Genomic DNA, 17,630 nt, shown 5'->3' on the forward strand with positions numbered 1-17,630 from the left:
TGACAAGACACCCAAATTCCTAAAATTCAAAACAGTGGAAGTGGACTCTGACTTTTGGAGAATCTGAAGGTCTGAAATCAAGGAGAGCACAGAGCCACACTCCCTCCCGAGGAGCCGTCTTTCCTTTCCTTCAGTTCTTTGGCTTGTGGTGTGACACCTGCATGTGGTCAACATGGCTAACTGGCTTGTGCATTCTTCCAGGTCTCTGTTCTCATAGGACCAATTGAAGCCAGCATGGCCTCATTTTATCTAATTATATCCCAAGGAAAGTCACATTCTCAGTGTCTGTGTAGACAGGAATTTTTGTGTTACAATTCAAACTTATACATATATATTATATATATTTATATATATCTATAATTTCTGTAATTACTCAAGCAGTTACACAGGATTTCTGTGTAACAGCTCTGGCTGTCCTTGAACTCACAGAGATTCACCTGATTCTGCCTCCCGAGTGGTGGAATTAAAAGCATGTGCCATCACTGCCTGTCTAAAATGAAATGTAAAAAAAAAATAGTTTTAAGACTTTTATTCATGTGCGTGGAGAGGGTATCTGAAGAGGCCTAAAGAGGGCGTCAGCTCCCTTGGGACAGGAGTTACTGGAGGTCGTGAGCTCCCTGATGTGGGTGCTGGGGACTGAACTTGGGCCCTCTGCAGGAGCATCTCTCCACCCCTAATTTTTTTTTTTTTTTTTTTTTTTTTTTTTGGTTTTTCGAGACAGGGTTTCCCTGTAGTTTCTAGAGCCTGTCCTGGAACTAGCTCTTGTAGACCAGGCTGGCCTCGAACTCAGAGATCTGCCTGCCTCTGCCTCCCGAGTGCTGGGATTAAAGGCGTGCGCCACCACCGCCCGGCTCCACCCCTAATTTTGATCTTTAAAAATAACTGCTTTAGGGCTGGAGAGATGGCTCCGAGGTTAAGAGCATTGCCTGCTCTTCCAAAGGTCCTGAGTTCAATTCCCAGTAACCACATGGTGGCTCACAACCATCTGTAATGAGATCTGGTGCCCTCTTCTGGCTTGCAGACATAACACACAGACAGAATATTGTATACATAATAAATAAATAAATATTAAAAAAAATAACTGCTTTACAGGAGCTCCTTGATTAGAGTGCATGGTAAATTTTTTCTTTTTTAAGAGAAAAAATCCAAATCACCGTCACAACCCTTTCCCAATTTAAGTTCTTGTGTATTTTGTGGCTGAGTTGAAACTCCTGTACCTAGTTTAAGAACCCTTATGTGTCTCCATCCTTCCCAAAGCAATGTGCATGTCCCTTACTAGGAGACACTCAGTTACCTACCAACCTCCCCTGTCTCCAAGCCCATTTGTGAGGCTGTGTTCGGCTTTACCACCGCCCTGTGGGGGGCGCTATAGGGAGACTGGGAGGCTGGATAGCAAAGGAGAGACCTGCTCCTTCCTGTTTGCTCCTGAGGGGGGCGCTTCAGGGAGCTTCCTGTTAGAGTTTCTGTGAGGGTCCGCCAGCTGTTCTTCACCTCAGGAGAGGCAGCTCCTCTCCACAGCCGCAGAGTGTGGTGTGGAGTGTGACTAGGAGCACCAGGCCAGTGGACAGCGGCTCTCCTCAGGTAGGAGGGAACTTTTCAAATGTCTGTGTGAGAGTCTCCCTTTGTAGCCCTCACAGGCGACCTTCCTCTGGAAGTTCTCCTGCCTCAGCCTCCAGAGCTGAGGTTACAGACATGCCTGGCCCCCAGGGGCCACTGTCCTGAGGTAGTCTAAATTTTAATTTGTTTGTTTTGTGAGGAGAATATTTTGTCTGTTTTGTTTTTTGAGACAATATCCTATTCTGTAGCGTAGGGTGGCTTCTGACTCATAGTAATCCTGCTTCTGTCAACCAAATGCTGGGATTATAGGTGTGAGCCACCATATCTGACTAAATATTAAGTTCTAATAATAATTCTACCACTTCTGTGTTTTCTCAGATCTGGACTTGAAAGTTGTTCTCTGTATTTAGTTATCTTTCTAATTAGACTATATATATATATATATATATATATATATTAATTTAACAAACAACTTTAAGCCTAATTGTAAACCCCCCCCCCCCCCCCCCCCCCGCTGAGACAAGGCTTCTCTGGGTAGCCTCGACTGTCCTGGAATTCACTTTATAGATCAGGCCTCAAATATAGAAATGCTCCTGACCCTGCATCCCGAGTGCTGGGATTAAAGGCGTGTGCCTCCACTGCCTGTCTGCCTAATAGTAACCTTAAGTGTATTGGATTTTTAATTGTTTTTAAATTTTTATTTATTTAGGCAGTGTTTTGCTGTATGGCCCAGGCTGTCGTTGAATTTATGTGTGGTTCTTTGTTTTGTTTTGTTTTGTTTTGTTTGTTTTAAGCTCCTAATTGTTAGGATTATTGGTGTGTGCCACCACCATGCTTTTTTTTTTTTTTTTTTTTTTTTTTTTTTTTTGTAAAAAAGAGAAAAAGAGACAGTTCTCAGTTTGTAGCCTAGATTGACCCCCAGACTTGGTAACCCCTCTTCGACTTCACCTTCCTGAGTGCTGAGACACATTTTTTTGAAATAAAACAATTTAAGAAATGTTAAATAACATTTAAGGTTTTTTTTCTGTAAGGATAAAATATTAGAAAATTACCTTAAAGAGTCTATCACAATCTGCCATGTTAATTAATTTGCTAGGGTTTATATTAAGTATGCCCAGTTATAAAAACCCTATGGAGCCTCTGGATTTCAGGGGTATTGGTTTTATTTTTTTGTTGAGACAGGGTTTCTCTGTGTAGCCCCGACTGTGCTGGAACTTGCTCTGTAGACCAGGCTGGCCTTGAACTCAGAGATCTGCCTGCCTCTGCCTCGTTGGGTGCTGGGATTAAAGACAATGCACTACCTACCATACCCAGTTTTTGAAAAAAAAATTTTAAATAACAGTTTGGTTTTCTTTGTTTTATTTCTTCTTTAGTAAATTTGGTGGTTGGTTTAAGCTGTTGGTTTAATTTGTTGGTGTTACACCCCTAATATTTTGGATAGCTGCATTTTGTGGTATAGTCTTGTACTCAAGGTATTTGTTACATGGTCTTCTTGGCCTCTCAGTAGGACCACTGAGATGCTTGCTGCCACACCTGATAACCTGCTTGATTTCCTGAAGCCACACAGTAGGAGAGAACTGACCTCTGACCTCCACACATATACACAAATGGATGAATGTGCTAAAATCTTGGAGGTGTATTTAAAGTCTAGGATCCACTTCAGGGCTAGGACTTGGTTTTACCAGCTGGCAAGCTGTGCTGTGGGACTGTTCACTGCTCCAGGATGCTGGTCTTCGCGTGCACAGGTAATGGTGTCAGTGTGAAGCAGCTTCTGCCAGTCGTGGTGATAGCACTGCTTTCCAGAGCTGATGAAGGCGCGTAGAGGAACTGCTGGGAAGCCTGACACTTTGGGGGTTTTATTTTTATTTATTTTATGTTCACTGATATTTTGTCATGGGTGTTGGGTCCCCTGAAACTGGAGTTAACAGACAGTTGTGGGCTGTCATGTGGGTACTGGGAATTGAACCTAGGTCGTATGGAAGAGCAGTCGGTGCTCTTAACCACTGAGCCATCTCTCCAGCCCATGACTGACACTTTGAAAGTATTCTGGGTGGTGATTTTGCAGAGTTTAAAGTCAGGTGGCCTCCTTGCCTCTACGTCTCCTTCATGACTTTATTGGACAAGGTGACAGTGGCATTAAAGTTGGCCATTGTGCTGCCTCCTTGAGTGTGGAGGACTCAGGCATCCATTTTTAATATCCTGGAATTGTGGGAGGCATTTGGGGTCCCGGAGAATAAAGAGAATGGGAGAAAATACAGACGAGGGGAGAAAGTGCTGCTTGGGTGTCTGTCGGGTATCTCTGCTACGTGATAAATTATCCCAGCGCTCAACAGCCTAGAACAATAGCGCTTTCTCACTCAGATTCTTGTCTTAGAAATGGCTTAGCTCCAAGGTTCTGGTCCAGGCACTTCCCCAGGGCTGCACTCTCTGAGGCCCACCTGCAGCTGAAGGGTCTGTTTCCGAGCAGGATTCCCCCCACACCCAGCAGGCAGTGGGTCACCTTCATATCAAAGCAGCTGCTTCCCTCACAGTGAAAAACAGAAAAAACTCGGCGTTATTCAGAGTCCAACTTTGGAAGTGAGGATAGCCCACCGATCCCACAGATCAGCTGTGACATGGTGGAGAGGCCAGAGAGTGTCACAGAACTAGTGGAGTCACTACACTTTTTGTTTTTTTCGGGACAGGGTTTCTCTGTAGCTTTGGAGCCTGTCCTGGAACTAGCTCTTGTAGCTCAGTCTATCCTTGAACTCATGGAGATCCACCTGGCTCTGCCTCCCGAGTCCTGGGGTTAAAGACGTGCGCCACCATTACTCAGCTGGAATCACATGACATGAGACAGGGTCTCATGTAGTCCAGGCTAGCGCTAAATGCTGGGCTCACAGCTCTCTGGGAACTGTCCTCAAAGTAGTTACCTTGGTGACCTCACCTCTTGCCTTCTCTGATGACATTCTGGTGACCTCAAGGCCAGGCTTGGAGAGCCACCTGGAGATCTGGTTTGTGAATAACGCAAATGTGTTGAGCTACACAGAGAACTGTAGCAGGGACTGGGGGGGGGGGCAGCACTTGCTCTTGCAGAGAACTCAAGTTCAGTTCCCATGTCGGGCCGCTCACAACCATCTGTAACTCCAGCTCCAGGGGACCTGACTCTCTTTGCCTTCATGTACATAATTTAAAAAATTAAAAATAATTTGAGTTAGACCCAATAATGTCTATTCCCTCAACACTGGCGATCACAGTGGGAGCATGGATCTGTTTGGAGATATAGATGACATTTCTTCAGAGAGCGATGAAGACCAGCGGATGCCTGTTCCAAGACAGCCTGCGGTGAGTACAGTCACCAGCCACACTGACCACCGGATTGCAAGCTAAGAGCAGGTATTCAGCAAAGGTTCCTGAGAGGTTCGTCTCTCATGTTGAGGGGGGCGTTCATAGAGGACTAACTGTGTGGTAACAGTCTTAGCTGACCTGGGCATCTGACTGAGACTCTTGATATGACAGGTTTTGATTTAAAAGGTCTTTCTTATGCACATGTGTGCTGTATGGGCAATGTTGATATTCTTTTCTGATTTTAGTATGTACTTAGTAATGAAGGGTTAAATTATTTGTACTTCTTGAATGTCACACAAAATAGAAAATGAGCTATGCCAACAAAATACACCTTCCTAGTAATGCAGGATAATATATCTTATTCTCCATGGAATGTTGTTTCCTTTGTGGGTGTGGCTGGGGTGAGGTTTGGGGGAGCGACTTGGACCAAGGCATGGCTGACTGACTATTCCTAAGGTGGTATCTGACTTAATTTTCTTTCAAACCTGTGTCTGCCACACACAGAGCACAGCTGGAACACTTAGCCTGTCTCTTCCCCCTCTCCCCTTCTGATCCCTCTTCAGGGCGGATGTGGACTGTCTCGGAACCAGCATATGGACCTGCGTATTCCCGAAATGAGAGTAAAAGTTGAAATTCCCAGCATCACCTCTGACTTAGGGAATGAACTGTATTTTGTTAAGCTCCCCAGATTTCTCAGGATAGAACCCAAGTAAGAGAACTGAATAAAACTGAAGAGATTGAAAAACAATACAAAATGTAAACGAACTGTTATGAGTTGACCAATCCTAAAACGAAAGGTTTGTCACGTGACTGGAACGACAGCGTGATAAGTCACTGTAGAGAATCAGAACACTGGAGGTCTTCCCGCCATTGCCACTCTGCTGTAAATGGGCAGATGGCACATGACAACGTCACTCGTGGAAAGCTGGGAACACAGGGTGACAGTGAGAGAGATGCCAGAGAAGTCCCTGGTGGCCAGTGTCAATGACACTGAATCTAGGCCGGGCGGTGACTTTGACGACAAAGTAGTGTTGGCTTGCCTTACTCACTAAGGCACACACTCTAGGCGGTAAATTTTAATCCCTGAACTAAAGGCTTTAATTTGTTGTTAATTTTTATTTATTTTTTTAAAAAATATGAAAAAAATGTCAGGCCCAGATATTGACTAATTAAGCTAAGGAACTTTCTTTTTCTTCTTTCTTCTTTTTTTTTTTTTTTTTTTTTTTGACACAGTGTCTCACTATGTAGCCCTGGCTGTAGTGGAACTCAGCACACAGACTAAACTGGCCTTGAGCTCCGCCTGCCTCTGCTCCTAAAGGCTGTGCCACAATGCCTGGATCAAGGGACACTTCTGAAGCCTTTCACTGGGTTCACAGCCCTTCAAATCGTCCCGTGGCCCTGGTTTTTAAATATGGATGGGTCAGGTATTATTACCTATGCTTTATACTATGTGTATCCTCCATGAGGATTTTGAATTACGAGCCCTGTTTGGATTTTATTTCAGGAAGTTTGTTTTAACAAGAAAATCAAGGGAGTAGTCATTGGCACACTTCCTGAGGGTTCCATGAGGCTGTGGTGAGCTGTGATTCATGTGGTAGAGACACTGGGTTAGAGTGTCCATCAACCATTAATTGTGACTAATATGGCAATTTTTTAGACCTTTTGATCCTCAGCATTATGAAGATGAATGTGAAGATGAGAAAGTGCTTTATGAGGACGATAAAAACAACTTAAAATTGAAGGTATTACGCCATTTTCTACTCCTTTTCTCTTCTAGTGCCCCCCGGCACCTTAGCCTTCTAGTAGCCGTGGCCACAGGCATGCACTACCATGCCAGACTAGCTTCTTCTTACATTTTTTCTTTTAGATTGATTTAATTCATGTGAGTGTTTTACTACATGTATGTGTGTACACCATGTGTGTGCTTGGCACCTGCAGAGGTTGGAAGAGGGCATCGAACCCTCTGGAACTGGAACTTAATGAATGGTTGTGGATCACCCTGTGGATGCTGGGAATCTGGATCCTCTGATAGAGCAACAAGTGTTCTTAACCATGAGTCACCTCCCAGGCCCCTAAATTTCTCCCTTAGACAGTAAACGCAGGGATGATGACAAGAGACCTGCACTTGAGAATGCTCTTAATGTTGCCTGCTCACCCAACAAACAACTCTGAATGTGGGAAAACGGCCTTTCCAGACATTTAGGGCAGTGGGCACACATCTTTTCTCTCTCCTCTAGAATTTTTCTCAAGTTTTCAGGTTTTTTTTTTTTTTTTTTTTTTTTTTTTTTTCATTTCTTTGAGACAGGGTTTCTCTGTGTAGCCCTGGCTGTCCTGGAACTTACTCTATGGACCAGGCTGGCCTTGAACTCAGAGATCTGCCTGTCTCTGCCTCCCGAGTGCTGGGATTAAAAGTGTGTGCCAACCCGTCTCAGCTCTAAGTTTTAACTGAAATAAAGGTAGAAACTGTTGGAACGCACTAGCTTCCCTCAGATAAACAATGTTGTAAGGTGTACGGGGCTGTCTCCACACTTCCTCCCCTCAGCCTCCCACCACGGAAGTGTTCTTCACAGACACTTTGTGCACCGAAGCAGACCTTGCCATTAGGGGCTTTCTCTAGAGAATACCTGAGAAGACAAAGCCCTACCGGTGTTCATGCAGGGATGTTACCTCCCAAACAACGGTAGCTCTAGGTGTGGTCCATTTGTAGTGGTCTTTTGTGACTTGGAGTTTTCCATTTCATTGGTTAATTTGAACTCAAACAGAGCCAGGTATAGGTCTCAGACTTTTAATTTGTTGCTAATGGTTTTATTGTGTGTGTGTGTGTGTGGTGTGTGTGTCTGTGTAGGTATATCATGTTGTGTTGGTGCCTGCAGAGTTCAGAAGAGGGTATTAGTTCCCCTGGAGCTGGAGTTATAAGTGGTTGTGAGCTGCCCACCATGGTGCTGGGAACTAAATGTGGGCCCTCTGGAAAAGCAGCAAATGCTCTTAACTGCTAAGCTGTCTCTCTAGCTCCTAGTTAGTTATTAAGTATTTAAAAAACTTAAAATGTTGTCTAGATCTAATCTCTATAAACACTTTTTCTTTTTTAAAAAAAGTCATTTATTTGTGTGTGCAAGAGCATGCACATGCGTGTGCACATGGGCCAAAAGAGAGTGTGCAGAGTCTTCTCCTCCCACTACATGGGTTCTGGGAATTCAACGCAGTCAGGTGTGGCAGCAAGTGCCTTACCCAGTGAGCCATGTCACTGGTCCTAAGAGACACTTTTTTTTTGAAAAGGGGAGATTTATTTTATCCTCCCTTCCCTTCTCCCATTTCCCTTCAAAAACAAACAAACAAACAACCAAACAAACAACAACAAAACAAGCAGGCCTCCCGGGAATATCAACCACACGCGGCATAAACAAGTTACAATAGGAGGCACAAACCCTCCTATCAAGGCTGGATGCAGCAACACAGTAGGAGGAAAAGGGTCCCAAGAACAGGCAGTACAGTCGGAGACACCTCCACTCCCACTGTTAGGAGTCCCACAAAAACACCAAGCTACACAACCATAACATATATGCAGAGGACCTAGCTCAGCCGGGTTCAGGGTCCCGAACTGTCGCTTTAGTCTCTGTGAGTCTCTGTGAGCCCTGCTTAGTTGATTCTGTGGGCTGTGTTCCCTAAGAGACACTTTAAAAGCTCCCCACCCCCACCCCGGGCCTTCAAGGTTTGTGGTGGGGGGTGGGGATAGAACTGGGGGATCTCACACGTGCTAGCCAAGGGCTTTATTTACCAGGGTTACACCCTCAGCTGAGGTGTCAATTTCAGCTGTTTACCCTGGGTGGCCTGATCTCTTTCCCGGGGAGCTCTTACTTAGCTGTGGCTAATGGCTGCATCCGGTTTAGCATCTCCTCCCACTGCTGTGACCTGGACCCCAGGAAAAGTAAACAGAAAGCCTGGTTAGCTTAACCAGCACGTCCAGACGCCTGTGGTGAATGGGGGTAGTGCTGCTGAGCCAGCCATTTTCTCACCACCCGCCCGTCCATTCTTACCACGTGATTATGAATAATTCGAGGAACAAAAACCAAACAGCTAGCTGAATTGGTTGCCAATACCTTGTCTTCCGAACCAGGTGGAAAATACTATTCGCTGGAGGATACGCCGGGATGAAGAAGGCTATAAAATTAAAGAAAGCAACGCCCGGATCGTCAAGTGGTCAGATGGAAGGTGAGTATTGGAACACCCGAGGGAGGCCTGGGTAAGTTGGAATTTTCTGTGTAGGGCTTTATTGAGAAAATCTGGGCTGCTGGCATTACCTCTGAAACCTGAGAGAGAGGAGCAGTGTTTAGGCCTTACAGCTGGGCTAGCAGGCGAGCGTAGAGCTGGCTCAAATCGATCAGCTCCCTCTTCTGTCTTGCTGGTTGAAAACCTCACCTCTGAAACCTCAGGGTAATCTGAAATAACCTTTGTTGGCGGTGCTGGGGATCAAACCCCATGCTTCATGTGCACATGGCACGTGCTCTACCAGCCGGGCTAGGACCCTACCCCCTCAGTTGAAATTATTCGAGAACTCGTTTCAGTTTGCTGAAATTAAAAGATGCAGATCGAAGGACAATTCTATTTCAGACTGAAAAGTATATTTTACCATTCTTTGCTTTGAGGTGTGTACTCGTTATTTTTCTGTTGCTCTGATAAAGCAGCACGACCAAGGCAACTTACAGAAGGAGTAGATTTCGACTTACAGTTCCAAAGGGAGCTGGGGCAACAGGCAGTAGGCATGGTGGTACGAACAGCTGAGAGCACTCATCTGTCAAGCCAAGCAGGAAGGAGAGAGAAAGAGAGAGAGAGAGAGAGAGAGAGAGAGAGAGAGAGAGAGAGAGAGAGAGAGAGAGAGAGAGAGAGAGAGAGAGAGAGAGAGAGAGAGAGAGTGAGTTAACTGGGTTTGGGGTTTGGAAACCTCAGAACCCACCCCCCAGTGACACACTTCCTCTAGCAAGGCCACACCTCTCAAACCCACCCAAGCAGCAACAGCAGGGGACCAGGTTTGAATGTTTCGGGAGGCATTCTTACTCTAGCCACCACAAAGAGAACTGATTTCATTCTTGTTTGTTAAGACAGTGTCTCATCTGCGTGGTGGTGTGGCGCAGGCCTTTAATCCCAGCACTTGGGAGGCAGAGGCAGATGGATCTCTGTGAGTTCGAGGCCAGCCTGGTCTACAGAGTGAATTCCAGGACAGTCAGGTTACACAGTACAACCCTGAAAAATATAAACAAACGACAAAAAATACAGGGTCTCCCCTGGTATGGTAGAGCACACTTTTGATTCTAGCACTGGGGAGGCAGAGGAAGGCTGAGCTATGTAAATTTATGGCCAGCCTGGCTTTCATAGCAAGTTCCAGGCCAATCAAGGCTACACAGTGAGACCTTGTTTCCCACAAACAGAAGACAGGGTTTCATGGCCCATCCTGGCCGAGAACTCACTTTATAGCTGACCCTGAACCTGTGACCTTCAGCTCCTGACCCTATTACTCCACCTCTCCAGTGCCAGGGTTACAGGCAAACACTTCCATACCCAGCTTGGAAGGAGGCTATTGAGAACATTTTTTTAAAAATTATTTATTTATTATGTATAGTCTTCTACCTGCATGTGTGCCTGCACGCCAGAGGAGGGCGCCAGATCTCATTATAGATGGTTGTGAGCTACTATGTGGTTGCTGGGAATTAAACTCAGGACCTCTGGAAGAGTAGCCAGTGCTCTTACTTAACCACTGAGCCATCTCTCCAGCCCTGAGAGCATTTTTTCCCCCCTGTGAATTCTGTATGAGGACAGGATCCTGACCTGGTCACTAAGCATCTTAATACCCAAATGTTTCCCCTCTCCAGCATGTCCCTGCATTTAGGCAATGAAGTGTTCGATGTCTACAAAGCCCCACTGCAGGACAACCACAACCAGCTGTTTATACGGGAAGACACTGGTCTCCGGGGACAAGCCATCTTTAAATCCAGACTTATCTTTAGGTAAGGTTTTCTTTTCACGGGTCGCTACTTGCCATTGAAGACCAAGGCAGAGCCGTGACGCACAGAGACCCTTTGGGCTGGCGTCACTCCACAGAGCGGCACAGCAACCACCCTGTCTGGTGCCAAGATGAGTGGTTTTTTTTTTTTTTTTAAATATTTATTTATTTATTTATTAGGTATACAATATTCTGTCTGTGTGTCTGCCTGCAGGCCAGAAGAGGGCACCAGACCCCTATTACAGATGGTTGTGAGCCACCATGTAGTTGCTGGGAATTGAACTCAGGACCTCTGGAAGAGCAGGCAATGCTCTTAACCTCTGAGCCATCTCTCCAGCCCCCCCAAGACAAGTGTTTAAAGTTAACTACAGGTTTCTCAGAGAACCAACTCATGCTAAGAAAGCTTACAAGGGACTGGTCCATGGCTTCTAAATGGCCAGGGCACTTGGAAAAGACTCACCATTGTAGCTTGCCAGTTGGCGTGTCCTTAACCCTCGAGTGGAACTAACCCCCCAAAGCTAAAGTGCCATCAGAATGTGGTGCTGGTGTGTGGGACAAAAGCGGTGGTAGCCTGTGCCCACTCGAGACACAGGGCCAGCTCTGCTGGCTCCAGTGGGTGATCTTTGGCACATCCTCTTAAGGATGTACCTGGGACTAGAATCCCGCTTTCCTTGAGAGGTACCGTACTTTACCGTGGCAGTGGACACACAGTTCCTTTGAAGCTGCTGAAATATTTTAAAATCAGATTGTAGCCATGGTTGCACAACTTTGAAGATTAAAAAAAAAAATAATAAACTTAAAATAAGGGCCTGTTGGGTGTATATTATTAGTAAATGTGTTGTGTAACAACTATAAGGTTATATAGTCTTGAGGGTCTCACCAGTTTGCAGTTTCCCTACCTCTAAGATGTGTGTCACTGGGATGTCATGTTAACTAGTACATACACCTGGCTGGCACAGTTAGTGCTCAACCTTTCACTTACGAATGTCTTCTAGAAGTATCCGGGACCGTGCGCAGCTCTTAGGTTTTGCTTTCTGCCCTTGCTCTGAGCTCTACACTGGGGTAGTATTTGACTGCTTGGCATAAATCTTTCCTTAGGTCCTTTCTTCCATCTTCAGGCCCCACTTACAAGCTGTCCTCCCATGCTCAGGAAGGCACTTCCTGTTTGTGACGGTACTGCTATGTAGCCCAGGCTGGCTTTGAACGCACTATCCATCTTCACCTCAATCTTGCAATCCTCCTGCCTTTGTCTGGGTGACGGGATTACAGGTTGAGACTCTTGTCTCCTCCTGAGCCGCCAAGGCCCCCGCCATTGTGGTCCATTCTGTCTCTGAGACAGGGTCACACACTTGGCTACCTACTGTTTAAAACCATCCTACTTTTATTGGTTGGAGGAGACATCTTTCAGTTCTCAAAATGTTTCTGCTAGTGCATGCTCCACCCTTGTGGATCTGAGATTTCAGGACCCTCGTCTGTGACTGTAGTTGGGCCTGTTCTTTGTGAAAAGCACTTGATGTGGCCTCCTGTCTCTTTCTCCTCACACTCTGGGGCAGTCCACTCCACTCTCCATGAGTGGGAGGACAGAGGGAAACTGTGCTCCTCCTGCCTCCTTGCTCTGCTCAAGGGTGAGGTCATCATGGCTCATGGGCGGTTTGGGTGTTCTTGGTCAAAGTGAGACAGATATTTCCTGTTCATTTCCTGACAGACCTCACTGTACAGACGGTGCCACATATAAAAAGCTGACTCTTTCATTTAAGAACCCAAGTTCCAAGACACAGATTAGAATCTTGCCGATGGCTGGTTGTGACCCTGAGTGGCCACGCACAGAGATTCAGGTATGTCTGGTGAGCTTTATGTTGGGATCTTTTGTACATTAAGAGCTGTTTCTCTGAACTTAAACAATCAACACGTTCTTTGGCTTTGGGTACAGCTTAGTAGCACAATGCTTTGCCTTGCCTGTGCCAGGCCTTGGGTTTGATTCGTGGCTCTTTTAACTCTGAAGTGTGGCATGCCTGGCGGAGTCTCCTCAGCCTGTTATCGGGAGCTGAGTATATTAGTTGCACTGAAGGCCACGGTAGGAATGCCTGAGAAGCTTGGGAGCTTGGAGGAGCCTCAGAGGTCAGGTTTCTGCAGCTTAGTGATGAGCACGGCCCACTTCCACTGTCGCAGAGGGTCATTTGGGAAGGGGTTTCTCAGGCTGGTCACTTCTGAGCTGTGAGTGGCAGCAGTGAGGGATGCACACAGCTCTCAGGGGCATGCCTGTGCCAGTCCTGATCATGACGGTGCCAGGGGCCTTTCCTGCATTCTCATTCATGTGTTGCCTTTACCCCACGGAACCATCTACTCTGTGGGGTTACAGCAGTGTGGGGCAGCAGACTGCTTTAAAAATGGGTTTAAATGGACACAAAGTAGTTCCATTTTCCCTCTCCCTCCTCCCCATTTCCTTTCTGTTGGAGAAACTTCCACCATATTGCATGGGCTGGTCTTGGACTCCTGGTTTAAGCTGTCTTCCTGCCTCAGTTTCCACTACAGGTGCATGATACCACATCTTGCCAAAAGTAGTTTTTTTTTAACTTGAAAGTTTGCATATATATGTGTATATATATGCAGAGAAAAGAACGCCGAAGGCTGTCTAGTCGACGGAACTTGCATCCGAAGAGGCAGGATCAGCTGCATTCAAGCCCCACCATCCAGCAGCCTGACGGTGAGGACGAGGAAGAGGAGGGAGAAGAGGACACGACATCCAGACTAGAGACCACTGAAAACCATTACCAGGAGGCAGTCCACAGTAAGTCAGTGTCAGAGCTCATTTCAGTAGGTGGGGCTTTAGTTGTGCTCTGGTGGGATCTTCATCTTGCTCAGATTATTTACTCAAGACTATAGAACACACTCCCCCTTCCGTTTTGCTCTGGTTAGGGCCACTTGCCCATAGAAAAGGTTAACTGAAACCAAGACATCTCCAGACAGCACAGCACCTGTTCTACACGTGGGATGCACCTGTGGAGGGAAATGTATACATTAGCACAATTAAGAACTCACGAATTGGGGGCTAGAGGGATGGCTCAGCAGTTTGTTGTAATTTAAAACAAAGCAGCGTGTGAGAGAAAGATGCCATGCAACAGAACTCACATGGAGGGCTTTTTATTGGGGAAAAGTGAATGGGAAAAGGGGGAAGGAGCGAGGGGAGACTAGTCTCTGGGGACAGGATCAGCAGAAGAGAAGAGAAGAGAAGAGAAGAGAAGAGAAGAGAAGAGAAGAGAAGAGAAGAGAAGAGAAGAGAAGAGAAGAGAAGAGAAGAGAGAGGAGAGAAGAGAGTAGTCACTCAGGAGCTGGTGGGGGTGGGCAGTGGGGCAAAGCCCGAAGGACCCAAGGGTCCAAGAAAGGCACAGGCCACCCAGGGAGTCATCACACAGAAGGTGGGGGCCGAGGGCTCTGAGCCCGACAGAGCTGTGATTGTCTAGAACCAGGGCTTAACAAAGCCAAAAGGCAAAAACCACGCTAGAAAAAGTCCTCACTGGGAAATAGCCAGAGGTGGGGAAAAGGGAGGGGCTCACCAGTTGTGCTGGTTTTGGATGGAGGGACCCAGCAAGATCCAGAGAAGCGAGGCTGTCATATGTGGACCGGGCTCTATCCTGGTTGAAGAGCCTGGCCAACAAGCCGAGTCTGAGGCAGGCAGGCCCATGGGGACTGCAGGAGGCAGTGCATTGCAGACACACCAGCAGGATCTTTGCACCCTGGGTGAAAGGACAGGAGCTTATGAAGCAGTCAAGGACAGTGCTGCCCTTCACCCAAAGCAGGAAGTACCTAATTGTAGGGAACAAATACTGAAGGTGGCATCACATCCCTTGCACGGATGGTACCAGGTCTGTGCAAAAAGCTCCACAGCCATTTTAATAGTTGTATTCATCTATAGTGTGCCGGAAAATGGCAGAAGGCAGGCAAGGGTTATGCAGGGGAAATCATGGTGGTTATAACTTAAGATGATAGCAGCTAGGGAAAGAAGGGTTTCTCCAAAGATAATTCCCATTCCTAAAATAATCCCTTCCCTTTCAGAGGAACAAGCCCTGTCTTCCTTGGATGGTGACGATGAAGGATCTGAAGATGACAAGGCCAGAACAGTTCTTAAAGCCAAGACACTCACGAGTGACAGGGGTAAGACACTCACAAGTGACAGGGGTAAGCTCCATTTATGCAGCTCCAGGGTGACCTCGGATCCAGAGCGGGAACACAGCTGTACAATCTCCTGACGCCCAGTGACACAAATGCAGGAATAAGAGCAGAGACTCTGCTGTCTGGCAGGGGTGGGTCTTGGGAGGCCACACACTCTCCAGAAAAATGGAGACATTTGCAAAATCCCAGACAGGCCAGGACGAGGCATTTCAGCTACACATTGAGTATCAGGCAGGACCAGGCAGGACTCAGGGCCCAGAGGCATCTAGGCTCCTCTGGGGAATGGCAGGCAAATGCTCAGAGCAGCAATGGAGGCTTCTCCAGTCTGTGCTATTTCCCAACGAGTCTTGGCTTCCCTTTTCTCTTGTAGGATCACAGACACTGGAAGTCATAGTTACGCGAGGGGCCCTATGCTGTTGCTGCTGGGACACGCTAAGCCAGTGCCTTCCTAGCACTTACCTTGCTTTGGGTTCCACAGGCAGGGATTAGTATCACAATGGCATTAATGTTTGAATAGTGGCTACTTGTTAATTAATGTTTATGTGTATATACAGATGTAAAACTTTCTAAAGAAAACCACAAAAACATACCTAAGCATTCTTAAAATTCAGTTTTTAAATTTTTATTTGAGTGTACACCACATGCTTGCAGTGCCTGTGGAGGCCAGAAGATGGTGATGGAACCCTTTACCCATCAGCTAGAGTTACAGTTGCTTATGAGCTGCCTTGTGGGTGCTGGGAACTGAACCTGAGTTCTCTGCAAGATCCATCTCTCCAGCCTCTAAAATCAAGATGTTAAAATACTTAATTTTACAGAAGTACTGAAACAAAATAATGTATTTCAAGTAATGTGATAGAAACAGCATATTGAATGACAAGTGTACCTCTTACCCTGACGGCCTCCTAGGGAAATCCAAGTCCCAGGAGCTTAGCAGCCCAGAGATGGTGCTGTGTAAACACAGGCCCCTGGGGCAAATTTCTCCTGTCAGTTCAGAACTGCTTTAGACAAGGCTCCCAGAAATGCCTTATATGAATTTTATAAACCATTTTTCATATTTCTTCAGGAGATGAACCCTCCAGAAAGAGACCAAGGGGAGAAGAGGAAGACTGAAGCATGACGTGAAATGTGCGCTGGTGTCTGTCAAAATTTCCTGAGTTTTCTGTTTGTGCTGGGATTGAATCCAGGGTTTCCTGACTGCTGAACATGAGTCTACTGCTTAGGTCCTCCCCAAACCCCTCAAATATATTAAATATATTAAAGCAAGGATGATTATTTTACTCACATAAACCAATGACATGGGCCATGCAGAAACCATTTTCCTTCCATGTATGTGTGTATGTGTGTATACACACACCATATATATACATACACACATACATACACATATAGAGATATGATTTTGTTTGTTTAAGATCTCACCATGTAGCCCTGACTGGCCTGGAATTTGCTATGCAGACTAGACTGCCATGGACCATGGAACACACAAAGATCTCCGTATGTGCCACTATGCCTGGCCCCCTTTATACTTTTATAGCTGTGTTGTGGCTGTATAGTAAAAACATATCAGTTAGCATTAGCTCCAGAAAGAACACTTAGACTCATGGAGAATACTCGGAAGTCCTTAGCTTCAGTTCCAGGTTCGGGAGCCTCTCTATTAGTGGTTCTCAACCTGCGGGTCACGACTTCTTTGGGGTTCAACAACTCTTTCACAGGGTCACACAGCAGGAAACCTGCTTATCAGATATTTACATTATGATTCAGAACAGCAGCAAAATTATAGCCATGAAGTAGCAATGAAAACAATTTTATGGTTGGGGGTCACATGAAGAGCTGTGTTAAAGGGTCACAGCATTAGGAAGGTTGAGAACCACTGCTTTACATGGTGCTGACTTGGAGCCTCTGATATTTCCACAAACCAGCTGACACATACAACAGACAGATTTTACAGCGAGGCAAAGGACACTGGGTACCAGTCACCCTCCCACCCATCCCCAGTCAGTGGAACATAGTATGGCACACAGCTGAGAACTGATGCAAAGATGGCCAGCTGCTGACCACTATGTACGGCTCTCCAGGGAAACACATGGCGTGCAGGCTACAGACTGGTTGGCTCCCACAGGCTTCATCCCTCATATCCCTAGCATCAAGGCTCAGTCCTCGTGAGAGCCTGCAGACAGCTAGCTCCTTCCTGCTGGTCCTCACATGGTAGTGAGTCTTCTATCTCTTCTTAAACAGCCACTAGTGCAGGATGAGAGTCCCACTTTGGGGACCTTATATACCCTTATTGCCTTCCAAAGGCCCGTCTCCAAGTCCCACCACTACTGCATGGTAGGACTTCAGTACAGGAACTGGAGGAGGATAAAAATAGTCTGTAGTAGGAAAGAGTAGCTTGGGAATTAATAAGCTTTATATCTTAAAAGGGTTTATGAATAAATCAGATTATCATACAAAGCAGTGGCATCTTCATATGTAAAGTCCGAATACAGGATGAACTTTAATAAAGTTATTTGTTTTAGTATACAGTATGTTTTGAATGCCTATAGTCTAGTCTTCAAAAGAAACTTTACTTTGTATAAACTGG

General features: G+C 46.1%; 1 protein-coding gene across 1 annotated transcript; it reads left to right on the plus strand.

Annotated features, from left to right (window-relative positions):
- Positions 1–4,800: 4,800 nt before the first annotated feature.
- Positions 4,801–17,258, plus strand: LOC119809419 (RNA polymerase-associated protein LEO1-like). The gene is made up of 10 exons (XM_042054726.1): positions 4,801–4,881; positions 5,341–5,405; positions 5,456–5,593; positions 6,542–6,626; positions 8,999–9,093; positions 10,749–10,883; positions 12,585–12,714; positions 13,490–13,667; positions 14,933–15,055; positions 17,089–17,258. Exons 1-10 carry the CDS (start codon positions 4,801–4,803, stop codon positions 17,256–17,258), a joined length of 1,200 nt encoding a protein of 399 aa, XP_041910660.1.
- Positions 17,259–17,630: the final 372 nt, after the last annotated feature.

Source organism: Arvicola amphibius, chromosome 3 (genome assembly GCF_903992535.2).
Source record: "Arvicola amphibius chromosome 3, mArvAmp1.2, whole genome shotgun sequence".
Lineage (NCBI taxonomy): Eukaryota > Metazoa > Chordata > Mammalia > Rodentia > Cricetidae > Arvicola > Arvicola amphibius.